This window comes from Corythoichthys intestinalis, chromosome 5 (genome assembly GCF_030265065.1).
Source record: "Corythoichthys intestinalis isolate RoL2023-P3 chromosome 5, ASM3026506v1, whole genome shotgun sequence".
NCBI lineage: Eukaryota > Metazoa > Chordata > Actinopteri > Syngnathiformes > Syngnathidae > Corythoichthys > Corythoichthys intestinalis.
In genome coordinates, this window is record NC_080399.1 from 23582775 (window position 1) to 23603364 (window position 20590).

At 39.0% G+C, this 20590-nt stretch overlaps 1 protein-coding gene across 1 annotated transcript in view; it reads left to right on the forward strand.

Moving 5' to 3' along the window:
• tmem266 (transmembrane protein 266) overlaps positions 1 to 20590 on the forward strand; it is a 57939-nt gene that overhangs the window by 21955 nt on the left and 15394 nt on the right. The window contains exons 5-8 of the mRNA XM_057836541.1: positions 11027 to 11181; positions 15691 to 15764; positions 19078 to 19134; positions 19253 to 19391. Coding sequence (XP_057692524.1) covers positions 11027 to 11181; positions 15691 to 15764; positions 19078 to 19134; positions 19253 to 19391 — 425 coding nt within the window. The remainder of the gene's footprint in view (positions 1 to 11026; positions 11182 to 15690; positions 15765 to 19077; positions 19135 to 19252; positions 19392 to 20590) is intronic.

The window sequence follows — 20590 nt, forward strand, 5'->3', positions numbered from 1 at the left end:
ATACAGTGGGGCAAATAAATATTTAGTCAACCACTAATTGTGCAAGTTCTCCCACGTGAAAATATTAGAGAGGCCTGTAATTGTCAACATGGGTAAACCTCAACCATAAGAGACAGAATGTTAAAAAAAAAAAAAAAAAAACTGAAAATCACATTGTTTGATTTTTAAAGAATTTATTTGCAAATAAAGGTGGAAAATAAGTATTTGGTCAATACCAAAAGTTCATCTCAATACTTTGTTATGTACCCTTTGTAGGCAATAATGGAGGCCAAACGTTTTATGTAACTCTTCACAAGCTTTTCACACACCGTTGCTGGTATTTTGGCCCATTCCTCCATGCAGATCCCCTCTAGAGCAGTGATGTTTTGGGGCTGTCGTTGGGCAACACGGACTTTCAACTCCCTCCACAGATTTTCTATGGGGTTGAGATCTGGAGACTGGCTAGGCCACTCCAGGACCTTGAAATGCTTCTTACGAAGCCACTCCTTTGTTGCCCTGGCTGCGTGTTTGGGATCATTGTCATGCTGAAAGACCCAGCCACGTCTCATCTTCAATGCCCTTGCTGATGGAAGGAGATTTTCACTCAAAATCTCTCGATACATTGCCCAATTCATTCTTTCCTTTACACAGATCAGTCGTCCTGGTCCCTTTGCAGAAAAACAGCCCCAAAACATGATGTTTCCACCCCCATGCTTCACAGTGGGTATGGTGTTCTTCGGATGCAATTCAGACACGAGAACCTGTGTTTCTACCAAAAAGTTCTATTTTGGTTTCATCTGACCATAACACATTCTCCCAGTCCTCTTCTGGATCATCCAAATGCTCTCGAGCGAACCGCAGATGGGCCTGGACATGTACTGGCTTCGGCAGGGGGACACGTCTGGCAGTGCAGGATTTGAGTCCCTGATGGCGCATTGTGTTACTGATAGTAACCTTTGTCACTGTGGTCCCAGCTCTATCTAGGTCATTCACTAGGTCCCCCCATGTGGTTCTGGGATTTTTGCTCACCGTTCTTGTTATCATTTTGAGGCCACGGGGTGAGATCTTGCATGCAGCCCCAGATCGAGGGAGATTATCAATGGTCTTGTATGTCTTCCATTTTCTAATAATTGCTCCCACAATTTCTTTACACCAAGCGTTTTACCTATTGCAGATTCAGTCTTCCCAGCCTGGTGCAGGTCTACAATTTTGTCTCTCGTGTCCTTCGTCAGCTGTTTGGTCTTGGCCATAGTGGAGTTTGGAGTGTGACTGACTGAGATTGTGGTCAGGTGTCTTTTATACCGATAACGAGTTAAAACAGGTGCCATTAATACAGGTAACGAATGGAGCCTCGTTAGACCTCGTTAGAAGAAGTTAGACCTCTTTGACAGACAGAAATCTTGCTGGTTTGTAGGTGACCAAATACTTATTTTCCACTCTAATTTGGAAATAAATTCTTTAAAAATCAAACAATGTGATTTTCTGTTTTTTTCCCCACATTCTGTTTCTCATGGTTGAGGTTTACCCATGTTGACAATTACAGGCCTCTCTAATCTTTTTAAGTAGGAGAACTTGCACAATTGGTGGTTGACTAAATACTTATTTGCCCCACTGTATGTCTACATGCATTACTGCTCTGTTAGTGTATTCTATGGCATTTCCCAGTATCGTATTTATCAGCATAAAATAGATTATACAGGATTTTTAGAGTTAATTTAAATTACTTTTCTACTCCATGCATGCTCCACCAATGCCCTGACGAGTACACTGAGCCCTGACATTTTAACTGAGACTACCCCAAAAAGTCCTTTTCCCTACCTGCAAATTAAAGATAATGCATGTCGAACACTCTGGATGAACATGCAGCAGCACTGTTTCACCAAGACACTGCCTCGTTTCCACTTGGTAAAAACACATTTCTAACCCCCTAAAGACTTGCCACTAACTGTTTTTACATTTCTGGCGCTGATTTGATGGGCCAAAAACTCATTGCTTTAAGTTTGTGCTCGTACAAGCATGGACGCCATGCACAAGCTGCAGTTACGCTTTAGACTAGAGGTGGCAGTCGCGAGTAAAAATGTGACAAACTCTGTGAAGTTCCTTTGAGCTAATTGTTTGGCTGTTTTAAATATACAGTACAACTTCTAATTATTTTTCAGATTGACTGTAAATTTAAAGTGGACGTGGCATTAACCAGCCTCTTTTTGGTATAACTGTTTGCTATGCCCAACTGCTACGTGTCTGAAAAACATGCTTGTGTCTCAAAAAGCTCGTAAATTGGGTCACGACTAAGGGAGTGTATGTACAAATCTTGATGTGTTAAGCTTTTTTTGGTACTCAATTAGTGCAATAATCCATATGTTAACTACTCTTTGCATCTGCATGAATAAATAACTAAGTGTTGGCCATGCAGAAAACTGTTGCTCATTTGCTCACCGCCCCCTGGTGATGAATCACTTTGGTGGAAAATCTAATTGTCTGTGCCCCAGCATGGTGCGCTCTTTTGCTGACCTACGTGGCTCCGTTGTAAATGTGCAATCACGACATTAATCAAGAGTTCCGATCGATCATTAAGAGCCCTGCCAGACCTGCGCAACTTGCACTTGAGTCGTGATTTTTCATTTTTTTAGGTCTCTTTTCGAAGCAGAGTTTTGTGTGCGTGTGTAACAATCGATACCTTCAGTGAGTTGATAGAGTGGTCCACACTTATTAGCGTTAAATGAAACACAATATTGGATTTAATTTCATTTACCACATCTGTGCCTCTATGAATCAAAGAATGACATGTGAGTGAAAGTTATCTATCTCAAGCTCCATCCTCATCACTCCAGCTGATGTCTCTCTTCCACCTGGACATTCTCCCACAGCCGAAATCGTGTACAGCGCGCCATCACGTCCATCTCTACCCACTATTGATCGCCCTCATGATCTAATCCCCTCGCTTTGCCCTGCTGTCAGCTCACCTTCCATTCCCCCTCCTTCTCCTGACTGTTGATGTCTTCATAAGGAAACACACAGCAGTAGCTTTTTCTTGCTCATTCCTCACAGCAATATCCTCATGTGTGATTATGGGTTGCATGCGTGCATACCAGTGCACCAGCGTTCCCGGGGCTGCCGATTATTCTATTTGTCCCAGACCTGCGACGACCCTGAATGCAACCAAAGTGATCCTACCTGCCCATTTACTTTTTCCACTCAAGCCTTCTCACTCACTCACTCATAAATACTTCAGGTTTGGAGTGATTTCCCCAGAATTACGTTTCAGAGCTGGGAGTGATCTGTCATTGGTGCATCCCTTGCTTCCAGACCAGGGATTTCTTTACAACTTTATCAAATTAATACTTTTCATGCCTGCCCTGAGTAAGAACGTCTGAAAGAATTATTATATTATTCCAGAGAGTGTGAGTTACATTGCACGCAATTTGGTCTCCTGCTCCTTCCATCTCTTCACTTATGCTCCACAAATGTCTCATGTAGACACAAATGTTTCTTTTAATGTGCTTCTCCATAATACACAAAAATTATATGTTGATGCCTGGTAAGAAAGGACTTAACGTTCTCTCTTTGTACATGAAGCCTCTTTGTTTAACATGAATGTCTCACATTTTTAATTTAGTTCAAAGATAACATTTAGAACAAACTGTTATATTAAAGAGTTTGGATTAAAGGTAATTTTGGAATCTGCTTCTATTGATTTTATTAAGGAGCTCAAATATATATATATATTTTTTTTAATAACATTTTAGGCTCAGTCAGTCCAAATCTCTGGCTAAGGATAATGGGTAGCACTCAGTGTAGAGCAGTGTTTTTCAACCAGTGTGCCGAGGCACACTAGTGTGCCGTGAGAGATCATTAGGTGTGCCGCGAGAAATGATCCAATATCGCATTTTTTTTTTTTTTTTTTTACGTTTTTACTAGGGCTGTCAAAATTATCGCGTTAACGGGCGGTAATTAATTTTTTTAATCACGTTAAAATATTTGACGCAATTAACGTACATGCCTTGCTCAAACATTAAAATGACAGCACAGTGAAATGTGTACTTGTGTTTTTCGGCGTTTTGTCGCTCTCTGTTGGCGCTTGGGTGCGACTGATTTTATAGGCTTCAGCACCCATGAGCAATTGAGCATTGTGTAACTACTTATTGGTATCAACAATGGCGGGCTACTAGTTTATTTTTGATTGAAATGTTTACAAATTTTATTGAAACGAAAACATTAAGAGGGGACTTAATATAAAAGTTCTATAACTTGTACTAACATTTATCTTTTAAGAACTACAAGTCTTTCTATCCATGGATCGCTTTAACAGAATGTTGATAATGGTAATGCCATCTTGTTGATTTATTGTTATAATAAACAAATACAGTACTTATGTACCGCATGTTGAGTGTATATATCCCTCTTGTGTCTCATCTTTCCAATCCAACAATAATTTACAGAAAAATATGGCATATTTTATAGATGGTTTGAATTGCGATTAATTACGATTAATTAATTTTTAAGCTGTAATTAACTCGATTAAAAATTTTAATCGTTTGACACCCCTAGTTTTTACATCGTCAGGCAAGGATGCAGTTGGATGGAAGGAGTAGGTAGAAGGTTTTGGTTTCGCTCGTGTTCAGATGAGCGAGATATTGCTCTGTCGCGTTCAAGAACTGCTTGAATTTCTAGCCATCAGCCACCTTGCTGTCCGCAACAATGTGGACCCAGCATGTCTACTGTACATAATTTGATAAGACTCATCAAGTGTCGATATACATGAAAAAGTCCTTTCAATTATAGCCATATGTGACGACCGTCAATCCTTTCGCTGTGTTTCATTCCAGCACATTGTCGAGGTCTAGAAATCCGGGCAGTTCTTGAACGCGACACGAGCAGCTATCCAACAGCGACATAGTGCCAAGCAAGCATAAACTTAATCTCCAAACGAAACACCTGTCGCTTCAAAGCAAGTTGATAGACTATTTAGTTTGCCTTTGTTAAAAACGCAGAGAAACAGGCAAATGTTTTTGAGAAAAACTACAAAGGTAAATCAGAAAGCCCTCAAAGCCAGTTACGTTGTTGCTGAACTTGTTGCTAAAACCAAAAAGTCCCACACTCTGGCAGAGACATTAATACTACCTGCCTGCAAGGCCATTGTCAGTGAGATGCTCGGCCCTGATGTGGTTAAAGACATTGCTGAAGCAAGAGGTGTTGAAGAAGAGCTTTGTGTGTGTCTTTCTTCAATTCCTGCCAGAATATTGGCTTTGTGTTCATCTAACAGTCTCAAGTTTCACAATGAGTAAGTATAAATATTGAGAAATTATTTTATAATTAAAAATACTGTACAGAAGGTAATTTTGGAACATTTTTGGTTTGTGGTGTGCCGAGAGATTTTTTCCAATGTAAAAACGTGCCGTGATTCAGAAAAGGTTGAAAAACACTGGTGTAGAGTACGGTATTTTTTCGGACTATATTACTCAAAAACCTTTATTTTCACCAACAATTTACAGTGCGCCTCATAATCCGATGCACTTTATATATATATAAATTCTGGTTGTGCTTAATGACCTAGAACCTATTTTGTTGGCATATAGAGTGCTGGCCAAAAGTATTGGCAACCCTGCAATTCTGTCAGATAATGCTCAATTTCTACCAGAAAATGATTGCTATTACAAATGCTTTGGTAGTAATATCTTCATTTATTTTGCTTGCAATGTAAAAAAAAAAAAAAATTTTTTTCATTTTACACCAAACTCCAAGAATAGGCCGGACAAAAGTATTGGCACCCTCAGCCTAATACTTGGTAGCACAACTTTTAGACAAAATAATTGCGAACAACCGCTTCCGGTATCCATCAGTGAGTTTCTTACAATGCTCTGCTGAAATTGTAGACCATTCTTCTTTGGCCAACTGCTTCACGTCTCAGAGATTTGAGGGTGCCTTCTCCAAACTTCCATTTTCAGATCTCTCCACAGGTGTTCTATGGGATTCAGGTCTGGATATATTGTTGGCCACTTTAGAAGTCTCCGGTGCTTTCTCTCAAACCATTTTCTAGTGTTTTTTGACGTGCGTTTTGGGTCATTGTCCTGCTGGAAGACCCGTGACCTCTGAGGGAGACACAGCTTTCTCACACTGGGCCCTACAATATGTTGCAAAATTTTGGGGTAGTCTTCAGACTTCATGGTCAAGCAGTCCAGTGCCAGAGGCAGCAAAGCAACCCTAAAACATCAGGGAACTTCCGCCATGTTTGACTGTGGGGACAGTTTTTTTTTTTTTTCTTTGAAGGCCTCGGGTTTTTTTTCCTGTAAACTCTATGTTGATGCCTTTTCCCAAAAAAACTCTACATTTGTCTCATCTGACTAGAAAACATTATTCCAAAACGTTTTTGGCTTTCTCAGGTAAGTTTCGGCAAACTCCAGCCTGGCTTTTTTATGTCTCTGGGTCAGAAGTGGGGTCTTCCTGTGTATCCTACCATAAAGTCCCTTTTCATTCAGACGTTGACGGATAGTACGGGTTGACACTGTTGTACCCTCAGACCGCGGGACAGCCTCAACTTGTTTGGATGTTAGTCGAGGTTCTTTATACCTCCATCCGCACAATCTTTCATTGAAATCTCCATCCATGTTTCTTTTCCGTCCAGATCTAGGGAGGTTAGCCACAGTGCCATGGGCTTTACACTTATTGATGACACTGCGCACAGTAGACACAGGAACGTTCAGGTCTTTGGAGATGGACTTGTAGCCTTGAGATTGCCCATGCTTCCCCACAATTTTGCTTCTCAAATCCTTAAACAGTTCTTTGGTCTTCTTTCTTTTCTCCATGCTCAGTGTGGTACACACAAGGACACAGGACAGAGGTTGAGTCAACTTTAATCCATTTTAACTGGCTGCAAGTGTGATTTAGTTATTGTTACCACCTGTTATCTGCCACAGGTAAGTAACGTGCTGTTAATTACACAAATTAGAGAAGCATCACATGATTTTTCAAAGGGTGCCAATACTTTTGTCTTGCCCATTTTTGGAGTTTTGTGTAAAATGATAATGATTTAATTTTTTCCCATTCTCTTTTGTGTTTTTTTCATTGCAAGCAATCTAAATGAAGATATTACTACAGAAATATTTTTGATTGCAATCATTTTCTGGAAGAAATTGAGCATTATCTGACAGAATTTCAGGGGTGCCAATACTTTTGGCCAGCATTGTAACTGTATTATACTACTGCAAAAGAGCTCAAGACACACATTCACTATTCATCAAAACGTAAACAAAACAAATACATTAATAAATAAAACTATAATTACAAAGTTAAAACATAAAAAAGAAATTACAAATGTAGTACTTTGATGCACTGACGTACCTTGTAATCAAGTGCACACTCATGTATGAATTCTTGTTGTGCTTAAACGTTTTCTTTGATGATGCGCCTGACAGTCTGAAAAATATGGTAAACATAATCACCTTGGAGGCTGTTTGTCCAAATCTCTGGTTCAAACACAATGGTTAGCACTCCCTGGAGATTGTTATATACCCTAATTTTGGGACTATAAGCCTCTACTTTTTTCCCCTCATTTTGAATCCCGTGGTTTATAGTCCAGTGCCACTTATTTGTTCATTTATTTGGTAACACTTTATTTGACAGCGGCATCATAAGACTGTCATAACGACATCATAATTATGACATGACACTATCATGGGCAGTACTGAATGCTTATGACAGATGTCAATATGTGTCATGTGGCATATTATGTCACTAACTCCATTTATGTCCAGCTCAGATCTTTTACATCCATTCAAAAGTGAGATAATTTGCTGGATGACACTAACTGACATCTATTATAAGCATTCATTAGTGCTTATGACAGTGTCATGTAATAATTATGACTGTCTTATGACATTATGATGGTACCACAATCCAAGAAAATGTTAGCAAATACCATAACCAGCAATTAATGAAACAATTGGAACAGTAACTGAAGAAATAATTAGCACAGAACATGATTGTTATTTACATTATGTAGCGCCGCAATGCATGCTAGGAGGAATGTTGGATGACAACAGTGTTGACAGCAGGTGGTAGCAGAGGTTGACTGTCTCCCCCAAGGGAGCAGTGATGGCCAAATGAAGCTTTTAGAGACAATAAGGCTTTGCAGCCAATTGGACAAAGCTTAATGGTGGTTCATTTGGTCTCATGACAGTCTTATGATACCATTGTCAAATGAAGTGTTACCAGTTAATATCTTTTGGTGTAAATATCCCATAATACATTGTGGACAACTGCGGCTTATAGTTCAGTGTGTCTTGTCTACGAACAAATGGCGTTTTCGTGTCAAGTTTGGTGTGCGGCGGCTTATAGTCAGGTGCGCCTTATAGTCCAGAAATTACGGTAATTTGTTAGTATAGAAAAAATACTCAGCACACATGTCTAATGTCTTTAACATCATGTAAAAAATATATATACAATACATATATAGATTCAATATACAAAAACATTTTTTAGAAATGTAGTAGGCTGAGTGTTGGGTTAACACATCCACTTCATAGTTCTGAAATTTGGGGTTTGATTTGACACATTCCTGTGTGGAGTTGGGGTTTCTCCTTGTGTTATGGATTTTCCGCCGATACTTTTCAATGGCAATGACAGTATTTGAAATTCTAAAGTGTCATTTTAAACACAAACCACAGTATAACATCAAAAGTATTCCCAGTGGGAATATTATGAAACAACAAAAAATGAGCATTAATGAACAAAAGGCAGTGCTTCCAAACAAAATGAACATTTGTCCCTGAAATGTGTTAAAAACCCACATAGAGTAAATTAGTGTACCAATGCACTCTTCAAACGAATCGGCTGTTATTGTTTTCAGATTTTTCAGGAAACACATAAACGGAACCATTTGTTTTTTCATATTTAGAACAGTTGTAATCATTTTTGTAACAAATGACTAAGCAATTATTTTAAGTGGGTGACGATATATGGCACAAGTAGATTGCCTAGATTTAATGAAAACATAAAATATAAACCTGTCTACTACATGAGGCTTTATATTGCATGCCCTTGTTAAAATGCCCACTGCTACTGAAACCCTTTATGATTGCTGATGCGCTAATGTTTAAACTTCTTCTCATTGTGTCACACAGTTGGAAGTAATACATTAAAAAATATATATACTAGGAGTGGGAACCTCTTGGTACCTCACGATACGATACGATTTGCAATACAAAGCTCACGATAACGATGATCTGAAGATACGGCAATACAACGATTGTCGATAAATTGGTCAGGAAATCATTCTAGGATATTCTACAAACAACTAATAAACAGTAAAACAAGCTTCTGCTGTTAATTGGAATGAGTTTATCACGAGTAGACGTCCAATCCATTTGAACTGGGAGGCTGGCAGAGAATGAATGTTCGTTCATCCGCTGCCATCCCTCCCACTTCAGACAGATTGAACGTCTATGGCCGTCAGTGGCAGCCAATGCCAGGCAATGAGGTAATTTTGGGCCATTTAAGGTCATTTACCTGTTGATTTTCAGTTACTTCCTGTTGATTTTGGGGTATTTTATGGGTCACTTCCTGTTTATTTTGAGTTACAGAACAGGAAGTGACCTGGGAATCACCCAATGACTAGGCAGTGACTCAAACTCAACAGGAAATGACCTGTAAATGCCCTAAAATGAACAGCAAGTGACCTGGAAATGCGCTGAAAATCGGACAGAATGAATGAACGCTCTGGTTTTGTTGAACGAACGTTCACAGTCTAAATGGATTGGGCGTCAAGCACCATCAATGCAGCCTTAGAGTTAATTGAGACACTATTATGGTGGAAGATTTTGGTAGCAACTTGTTGGTTCATTTTTATTTTTATTTTTTTAGACATTGACACCTATTTAAAACGATATTTCGATTCTTGGCAGGAGCATAACAATAACATTTTGGGATACAAAGTATAACGATATATCACCGTTTCGATATATTGTCACACCCCTAATATATACTGTATATACTCTTAACATACTATACTGGTAATGTGAACACTTGTCAATGTGTAATTCACATCAATAAAGCTAGTTTCAGGACGCAGGTCTTAATCAGATTTTTTCATGTTTTTCCGACGAGGCATTAAGTTGACGGTCTGAATGGGTCCCGTAGAAGTGGACCATTTCAGATCCGATCTGGGTCACTTTCGTATGTGATTTAAATCCGATCTTTGCCACATTTTTCCAGAATGTGACTTCGGTCTGAATTTTCAAGTCTCCCAAATCGGAATTCATGCAGTAATTACGTCAGCAAAGAGCGAGGTTGGCAGGCAGGATGTGCGTTAGCGCCTAGCTTGAAATCGGGTTTTACGCAAGAGGCGCGTTTGACCGCAGTCAAGGCAGTCATGAAAAAAATTAAATGAAGAAAAGGATAAGTCTGATAATGCTGCGCCAAGTAACCAATATTTCAGTATATCTTACATGGCCGCGTCGGGGCAAATTGACGCACAGTGTGTGCATGCATTCTATCAATCCATATAAACTTTGAATATCAGACTAAACTGGGATTATTAATGTCTGTTATTTGTGTCCTCTTTATGGAAATCTAAATATGATCACCCTTGAATGACATACAGCCAGCATGTGTAGTCATTTGTTTTGATGCTTCTGCGCATGCGGGTCAGTTTGTGCAGCATGCGTAATAATTGAACGGCCTCAATGGACAAAGGCTACCTGAACGGGCACGCCAATTAAACAGATATGACAAAAAAATCAGAATTGTGCATTAAGACCTGCAGTATGGACCTAGCCTAAGTGTCTTGACTTTGACAAAGTTCAGAGGGAATCTTGATATTGAAGCTTCTTGCCACATCTAAAACAATGTGAAGTAATTCAAGAATAACTTAAAATGAGAGGTTGAAAGTGTACAACACATTTTTTAAAATCATAATTTACGGCTCTGAGGGTCATTTTTACCTCTGCTGCAAGGAAACTTAAACCACGAATGCTGAATGGTTTGTATGTGTTGACCTCGCCTGTCATTAAAAAAAAATCACATGATGACCATTACTTCTCGCTTCTCTCAGGTCCAACTGGCTGAAGCCATGCTGCGGCGGCCGGGCGGCTCTGTGGCAAGTGTGCCTAGCGTCGGCTGGTTTTAACTGCGTCCTAGTGGCCTGCGTGGTTCTGGTGGTGCTGCTGCTGACTCTGGAGCTGCTTGTCGACACCAAGCTGCTGCAGTGTGAGTAAACAGATGTGGGTTTAGGAGTCCAGCTGTTCCTTTTAATTGACGACCGTCAGCGCTTGTCTGCACCTGGAAACATAGTGTAGCATGTCACGGCTGTTGCGAATGAGCTATGAACAAGCTGCTTACTTTTCTGCCAAGTCATCATTAGAATGATTAAAGTCAGTAATTATATCGTTTGTCACCACTGAACTACAACCATTGCACTAAAGCAAGACAAGACAAGTTAATTTGATGTGCAGTGGTGCCTTGACATCGAGGTTTAATTCATTAAATCAAAGCAATTGTATCTCAGCTCTTATACACTTTGACCAATGTACTATATTTAGTTTTTAGTTGTACGTTCATATTGTTAATTAACTGGCTGCCATTGATGGCGTTAGACGTCCAATCCATTCGAACTAGGAGGGCTGACAGCGATCACTCTTCCTATACAGATCAAATCGACTGGACGTCTACTGCTGTCAATGGCAGCTGGTAAGTGGGAAAAAAAAAAAAAAAGAAAAAAATATTAATATAAAGTTCTTTAGAATTTTTTTTTTTTTTTTTTCAAACCATACTTAAAAATATTTAACCACATGTGAAATTTAAACATATATTTGCCTGTAACCATAGGCGGAGTTTGACTTTTGGGGCAGGGGGGGCACAACATGTTGATGACCCCGAAACGCAGCTTCAACAATAAAATTAATTTACAAAAATATTTATAATAATAAGATGACAATGAGCGTTTTTTGTTTCCCATCATTCTTGAGGGGAATTCTAAATCAGGGTGCTTAGCTTACTTTTCGCCAAGATCGTCAACCATTGAAAATGGTACGCCCGCCGGAGTCGTGCCAATGTAGTTACCCCAGTAAAAAATTCTGTCCCCTGAGCGGAGCCATATGGAGGTAAATTTGTGTCTTTATTATTCAAACCAAAAAAGTCGCTTCAATCAAAAAAAAAAAAAAAATGTGTTTGAATGCAAAAATAAATCTGAAACTCCGAAAAAATGCATGTGAATGTTATTTTTCTTTGATTTTTTTATTTTTTTTTAATTGGATTCAATTTTTTTTTGATTGAAGTAATGTTGATTTGTGTTTGGGCCACATTTTGGCTAAGACGTTTTTGTCTTTATTATTCAATCAAAAAATAAGTTGCTTCAAACAATATATATTTTCAAAAAGAAAATCACTTCAATCAAAAAAAGAAACATTTCAATCATAGAAAACGTTTTTGAATGCGAAAATATATTTGAGATTGAAAAATTTGCATTTGAACACTTCGTTTTTCATTGAAAAAGTTTTCTTTGATTAAAGCAATCCTTTTTGTGTTTGGGCCATATTATGGGCAGGACATTTGTGTCTAAATCATTCAATCCCAAATAAGGTTGCTTCAATCAAAAAAAAATATTTTCTGTTCGAAAATTAATTTTGACCCATTAAAAAATATATATATTTTTGTTCATTTCATTCATTCGTGTTGCAGTTTTATTGCTTTACAAATTTTATATATATATATATATATATATATATATATATATATATATATATATATATATATATATATATATATATATATATATATATATATATATATATATATATATATATATATATATATAGGAAATTCAATTTTATGCAATGACACTTTTCGGCCTCCCCTTAAAATCCGCTTATGCCTGTAACTAAAACTTTTTTTTTTTAAATATATATATATATATATATATATATATATATTACATTCGAAAAGTTAGGGGGGGTCACAAAGAAATGTATTTATGTTTAAAACTAAACTAAACAAAAATAAAAGGACTACAAGTATAACACCATTCTAATTCAAGGATATATTATGGGGCCAATTCTGCTGATGGTCCCAACCCCACCCATCCTTCCCTCCTTCTGAACATGCTGTGTGCATTTTTCCAGAGCTACAGTCATGTGAAAAAATTAGGACACCCTATGGAAGTCTGTGTGTTTCTAACATATTTGGTCATATGGATATTTATTATCAATTTTAACCATCTTGAAAAAATCAAGTAATAGAACTAAACAATTAAAACTGAGAAAAATATTTTTTTTTTGCATTTCTGTAAAATGTAATTTGAAATAAATGCAATTTCTTTTAAGGAATAAATTAGGACACCCCCACATTAAGTCCCACTTGAAATGGCTAAAAATTACACACAGGGTATTACATCACGTGCACATGATTAGAGCATCATTACCCAGTGTTTTAAAGGAGGCTTGCCTTATTTAAACCTCACATTTAGTTTAGTGTGCCCCTGACTGTTAAAGTGAGAGAAAACACCATGGTGAGATCAAAGGAGCTGTTTGAGGCCAGACATTCAAAACAACTGCCAACATGGCTGTCCAAACAAGTTCGCCCTGTGAGCAGACCACAAGATGCTAAAAGAAGTCTCCAAAACCCTGAAATGTCATCACGGGACCTACAGCAGGCTTTTGCTACTGTTGATGTGTAAGTGCATATCTCTACAATCAGAAAGAGACTTCACAAGTTTAACCTTCATGGGAGGTGTGTAAGGAGGAAACCTTTGCTCTCCAACAAGAACATGAAGGCCAGGCTGAAGTTTGCCAGAGTGAATGTAGACAAAGACTAGGACTTCTGGAATAATGTTCTTTGGACAGATGAATCTAAAATTGAATTGTTTGGACACCATGCAGAACAGAGGACATGTTTGGCGTAAACCCAATACAGCATTCCAGGAAAAGAACCTTATACCAACTGTGAAGCATGGAGGTGTAAGTGTCATGGTTTGGGGATGCTTGCTACGGCAGGACCTGGCCATATCACCATCATACAATCCACCCTGAATTCTATCGTGTATCAGAGGGTGCTTGAGGAACATGTGAGATCATTTGTGAAAAAAATTAAAGCTAAAGCAGAACTGGACCCTGCAACAGGACAATGACCCAAAACATGACTTGAAACGTGCTGTACATGCAAGAACCCCTCAAAATCTCACTGCTTAAAGTATTCTGCGTTGAGGACTGGGGCAAACTTTCTTCAGACCAATGTCAAAGACTGGTAGATGGCTACAAAAAGCAACTCACTGAAGTTATTTCAGCCAAAGGGGGTAACCCTATCTATTAAGTGTTAGGGTGTCCTAACTTTTTCCTCAGTTAGAATATGCATTTTTGTATATATATTTGGTTTAATTAGTAAAACAATCTTAATTTTAGTTGTTTGCCTGCAATTAAATCACATTATTTTCCAGAGATAAAGAAAAACAAGATCAGACATTGCTATGTGAACATTTCTTGATAAAGAACACAATATTTAATGGGGTCTCCTATTTTTTTCACATGAATGTATATACATTTTTACTATCCACAGTATATATTCTCTATGATTGCATTTTTAAATGACCCAAATTTTCAAAGGTAGAGTCAAGTATGTAATAAAGATAACGTGTGATTAGTACTTGGAAAATGTCCGCTAAGACCAATGAAAGTCATTTCTTATGTCTTATTCATCTACACACTACTCCTATCGTTTAACTTTTAATGAGATGAGTGGTCCCAGAATGTTCGACATGATCCCAGGTGGGAAAAGCACACTGTGATGTAATACGATGAATTCTAGTCACAACACACGTGTAAAACAGCTGTAAACTTAACTTGCTTTTTTCAGTACAATCGTCTTCACGTTTGTTACATTCGGTACTATACTAAAGTAAAAATAATCACCAAGCAGTATGTACAAACACTAGCATTCATCACTATTAAACTGGGCAACAAGATGAATAACACAATCGGTTGTTTTAGGTTTGTCAGCGTCAAATTTATTTTTGGGTATGGAATCCAAAACTGATTTCATTTTTTCTCTTTCATGCCAAGCTTTTCTATAACTTACCCAGTACATAATTTCTTTCAAATTTCATGTACAGTATGTCAATATTTGAGCTTTTTTTTTGGTAGTGTTTTTCATTTACTGTAGGCCTATATATTTTCAAGAAAAACTTGACATGCTGGAGAAAACGTTAAAAACAGCTGTCAACTGCATGGCTAGACAATTGTTTTTGTTTAGATGAGCAGCAATTTTGACATAGTCATTAAAAAAAAAAAAAAATCTGAATCCAATTTTAGCTGTAATCTAAAATTGTCTAAGTGGGCATTTCTTTTCAGATAAAATCATGTTGAACTCTTTCAATGATAGTCCAATGATCTGCTGCTCCTCAACTAGTTTATCGTCTCTATCCTCTGACCTTCGGCAACTAATCAATCATGGTCTTGGCAAGCTAACTGTCCCATTAGTATTCCACCTTTGCTATACGTTGCCAAGTCGTGTGACCCACCACAAACCGATGTCACCTTCATCTGCATCATCTGTCTTGGCCAAAACGCGCTCGTCCATCATGATCACAAGGTCACAGGGCGTGTGACCACTGTGAATGTGTTTCATGCCATCTGGTACATGTTTTATTAGAACAATAAAGACACAGGAGCGTCCGTCCCTGACACGTGAGTGAGCCAAGCGACTAATCGTGTTTCTTCTCCTTTGCAGTTAACAACGCATCGCAGTTTGCCGGCATCATCCACTGGATCAGCTTGGCTATCCTGTCGGTGTTCTTTACTGAGGTGAGTCTTCCACACAGCTGCTCCGCTTGCAGCTGATGTAGGGCTCCCTTCGATTAGTGCTTTTGTGCAGATTCTCGTTGAAACACTATCAACAATGGGAGAGTATATAAACAATTATCTACAAGGGTCACTGATTCAGATTCAGAGATTTTATTTGTCATTGACACCAGCTCTCACAAGATGACAACAGATGAAACGAAATTCCGTTCAATCAGAGAGCATCGGGCTGCTGCTGACTTTGTTCCGCGCCGCCACTTCTCTGTCTTCTTTAGAAATTACAGAGCAAGTTACAACATACTAGTATATCATACAACATAGCAGGGGTATGACACAACGCACAGGTCACGTGCAGGGATTTTTCGTACGAAAAAATGGAAAGCTACCTGTCATGGCTGGAGGGAGGGGGGGAAGTGATAGCAAGAAAAGCCGGGGGCGGATTTGAGGGGGGGAGGTTGTGTGTGAGTGCGCAAGTGTGTCAGTATTTGTACGTGTCTGTAGACAAAATAAGAGTCGCAGAGCCCTGCGACCGGCCTTGGGAAGAGATCAGGGACAAAAGATGGGAACATCTGCACGGCTCTTCCCAGGAGAAGGGAGGGCGTAAGATATGGGTGTTCGGGAATTTAATAATTTAGTAATTTAATATGCCCAAATTCTGTTGGTCTTCAGTCAAATTCGCGCTCCTCATGGCGTAGGCGAGATCTCAGGTCCCTTAAGTCATTGCCATTAGTCGCGGTCTGCCTCGACAGTTCCGTCACCTGGCGGAAGATAGTATCGACTTTTCTCCATCCTTCCTCGGACCGAACCGTGACTCCACGGAGCCAGTTCTCGGTCCGAGCCTCGACGAGATCTTCCAATGCCTAGAATCGCACTGTTTGATCCGTGCTCAATTTGTTGTTTCCTTGAAAGCTGCCGTCTTGGAAACTTTCCAGTAGAGCAGGGCACCTCCTAAGCCAAGCAGAAGAAACCCTACAACCGTCACGCCAAACAGCCAAATATCCTCAATATCTTCCTCGGACAGGACAGTAAGACACGCTGGTTTCCAATGATCCCATGAATCTCTCACATAACCAGCGGCCAAGGTGCCGTCCGGGCAAGACAACTCCTGAAGCAACGTGTCTTATAGAAAAAAATCTTGTCAATTGCGCTGATAGACCAACTAATCAGATCCATTTTCGTATGAGAGACCAGCACGGTTGATCCACAGAGGGAAAAAAAGCAGACAGACTGACTGACGAAGACAAAGATAACAGCAAGCAGCAGCTGGGACGAAAAACATGTCCGCCCTCGTCAAAGACAGGAAGAAGAACTGGAAATAGACTCTGGGTGAGTCTGGGATCCATCTAAGAGTCCCCAAAATGGGACTTATGTTGCTAATTCAGTTTGGCTACCTAGTAAGTAGAAACACCACCAAAAGTTATAAGCTTGAGCTACATTGGGCCGTAAGGTAATTTAAAAAACTTAAATTTAACCAAAAAAATGAAAACAAAACAGAACAGAACCAAATCACAGAGCAAATTACATGAATGCAACTTTTTTTTTAGGTATTTACTATTCATTTTTTAAATGTATTACAATTTATTTTCATTCTGAAATTATTTTTCAATAATTGTATTTTGTTTTTAGAATGGGTTAAAGCAACAGTAGGTGACTTTTCAACCTTTATAAAATATTTTCATAACATTTGCGATGATATGTCGACTGACAACTAGTTGAACGACACCTTTTATAGATTTCGAGGGGATATGTATCGCTTTCACCGGCACTAATTAACTTTGAGGAGGGTGGCAGGAACCCTGCCACACAAAAAACTACAAATATGCCAACTGCTTTACGACATACGTCACTTCTTTTAATTTTAAAGACAGAAGTCGATGCAAATTCTGCAAAGATGGCAGAGCAACAAAAAAAGATACAAAAAGTTTTGTCCGAGGAGAAAAAAAAAGCGAGGCTACCAGGGATAATAGGATAGTTTAGGATAGGTTTCAGCAGCACTAAGCCACACGGTTGCTAACCGTCATATGCAATTGTTTAGCCACTACTGGATTCATTACGGTATTACTATCCATCCTTCACACAGCCGCTGGAAACAGAAATAACGTTTAATCCGGGAGATCATGATTTTACAATAATGTGCGAGTGTGCGCTGGTCCTCTTGAGAAACAGTCTTCTTTAAGGCAAAACGCTACCACCTTTGTCCACCGGCATCGCTAAAATTGGCCATAACTGAAAAGTTACCAAGTGCTGCTTTAAATAATGATTGAAGACTTAAAGCCTGTTAATTCACCACACAGGTTGTTGTTGTTCTTCTTGATCTTGTTTTTGTGGACACTAACTTTGAAGTCCTATTCCTCCGTCATTTGTGAAAGGATTGTCTTGAAACTTGGTAGCTATGGAGCATGGGTCACTTTATATTGATACTTGGAGACAGATTTTTTCATTTTTTTGTATCTGGGCTGATTAATTAATTGCGGAATTTTAGTCAGGAGTTAGCCAGTATAGGGCAGCGTGTACGTTAAGAATTTGTCAGTGGAGTATCTCCATACACAGCACATGAACTTATTGGTGCCTGTATTACCTGTAGTTTATGAGTTAGCCAGTAGAGGACAGCCTGTAGTAGCACAAACGATGGTTTTTCACTGTGAATGTTATTTTATTATATGGTCATTATTCTTTTTTTTTTAAAATACATTAATACAATTTTTTTCACAAAAAAAAAATATTTATTTTAATGCCGCTTGCAAAATACACGAGTGAAACACTGATACTACAATTTGATGTTCGGCAAAATATATTTCTGCAGTCCGTAATTGACCCCCGGGCCGCAGGATTTAGACCCCTCATCTACAGTACAATCATATCTGTTAACACATTGACTGGCAATGAATGATGATGTTTCAGTGTCAATTTGTTGATAACCTTGAGGCAGAATTGTTAACGACTTGCCTACCAATGCATATTTTAAACAAATATTGATATTGACCTGCAGTGTATTGATTTTGTCCCACACGTACGGCGCAGTCTTTTTCAGCTGTTCAATTATTGATCAGTGTTTCCTTTACAGCCCTAGACGTTTGTCTTCCTCAGACTTGACGCTAACATTTGAATTCATTAGCAGGTCGGCGGCAAGGAATGAAGCCATGAGCACAGCGGCAGTAAATGCCACCACCTTGGTCTTTTATTGGGAGTTACGACCCAGAATGCACTGCTGCCAAGCTCCACTGTCGCGCGGCGGTTTAGATCGGCTCTGCTTGTTTTCTTGCATTTTAGCGACAGTGTCACCTTCTCTCTGTCTCCATCCTCTGCCCCCCCTCAGACCGTTTTCAGGATCGTGGTCCTGGGGATATGGGATTACATTGAGAACAAAGTGGAGGTAAGCTCCCGTGGGTGCTATTAGTCCCGCCTCAGGGGCTTCCTTTACTGCAGTGACATTGCCTCAATGACAAAACTCAATGTGGTTAAGTGTGTTTTTTTATTTCTTGTCCCCTAAGGTGTTCGACGGAGCCGTCATCGTCCTCTCGCTGGCCCCTATGGTGGCCTCCACCGTGGCCAACGGCCCCAGCAGCCCATGGGACGCCATTGGCCTCATCATCACACTGCGCATCTGGAGGGTCAAAAGGGTCATTGACGGTAAGTGGGGGTTCTCTCTGCACTGTTGTAGTTTCTGGGATGTGTAATTTGTGTGAGTGGGACTGCTGGGTGGGGTGCCACCATATGTCAAAACTTAAAAAGTAAAAATGAAACTTGAATGTCTTTTTTACACATTTTTAGTGGAGGCCCTCTGTATAAGTCAGGTTTATAGGATCAAAAAGATCACAGCGTAACCTGGCGTGCCAAATTGGTTGTACCATATATCCGCTACAAATATATTCTACATATTCTACATGCATATCATGGGAAAGATCGAATTGAGACCTGTTTCATGGGAGGAAGCTTAAAAACACCTTATAGGCGATTGCTAATTGGATGATGGCTCTACTTGTCACAGTCACAAAATCATTGTTTCTTGTCAAAAAAGCTTTTATTGAAGTTCTTTGCTCCTCTTTTAATGAGGAAATTAATTGTATTTCAGACTAAACTTGGGAAATTTAACTATCTACAAGAACCGCTTTGCACTCCGACATTCAATCAGATAGTCGCCTCCTGGTCACGTCTGCAGCTCCCTCCACCTCCTCCTGATTGGCATCAGATGACCGGGGAAGTGGTTGGACAGTTTAGGTTTGCAAGATGAATCAATGAATCGGGACGTACCATCTTGCTTGCAAAACTTATCCCAGAGAGCTTCACAAACACACAAATAACATTAAAATGTTAGATAACATTATCATATTAATTAATATTTTAAATACAGTCCCTGACAAAAGTCTTGTCGCTTATCCATTTTGTCGAGAAGATTGCTAATAACCTGGCTTTTAATTATTCAATTGGTTTCAGAAATGGCTCATATGAAAGCTAAGACCCTTCCAAATGATGTTGAATGTACAAAAATATATTTGTTTCACTGAAAATTAGATTTAATGAAGACATAAAGGTCAAATATTGGCAAGAAAAAAGTTTTGTCGCCTACAGCCTACAGAAAGTAGTGTGAAAATTGAACAAAAAATGTACATCAAATGCAAAAATATGTTACATAACATAAGCGAATTAAGTAGCGGTGCCGTGAGATCCAAACTTAATATTTTGTATGACTTCCATGGGCTTGAAGGACTGCATCCATGCGGTCCGGCAAGGATTCATACAATTTATTGAGGAAGTCATCAGGGACATCAAAGAAAGTTTTGAGATGCCTCCCAGAGTTCAACATTCTTGGCTTTCGTCTTCCATGCTTC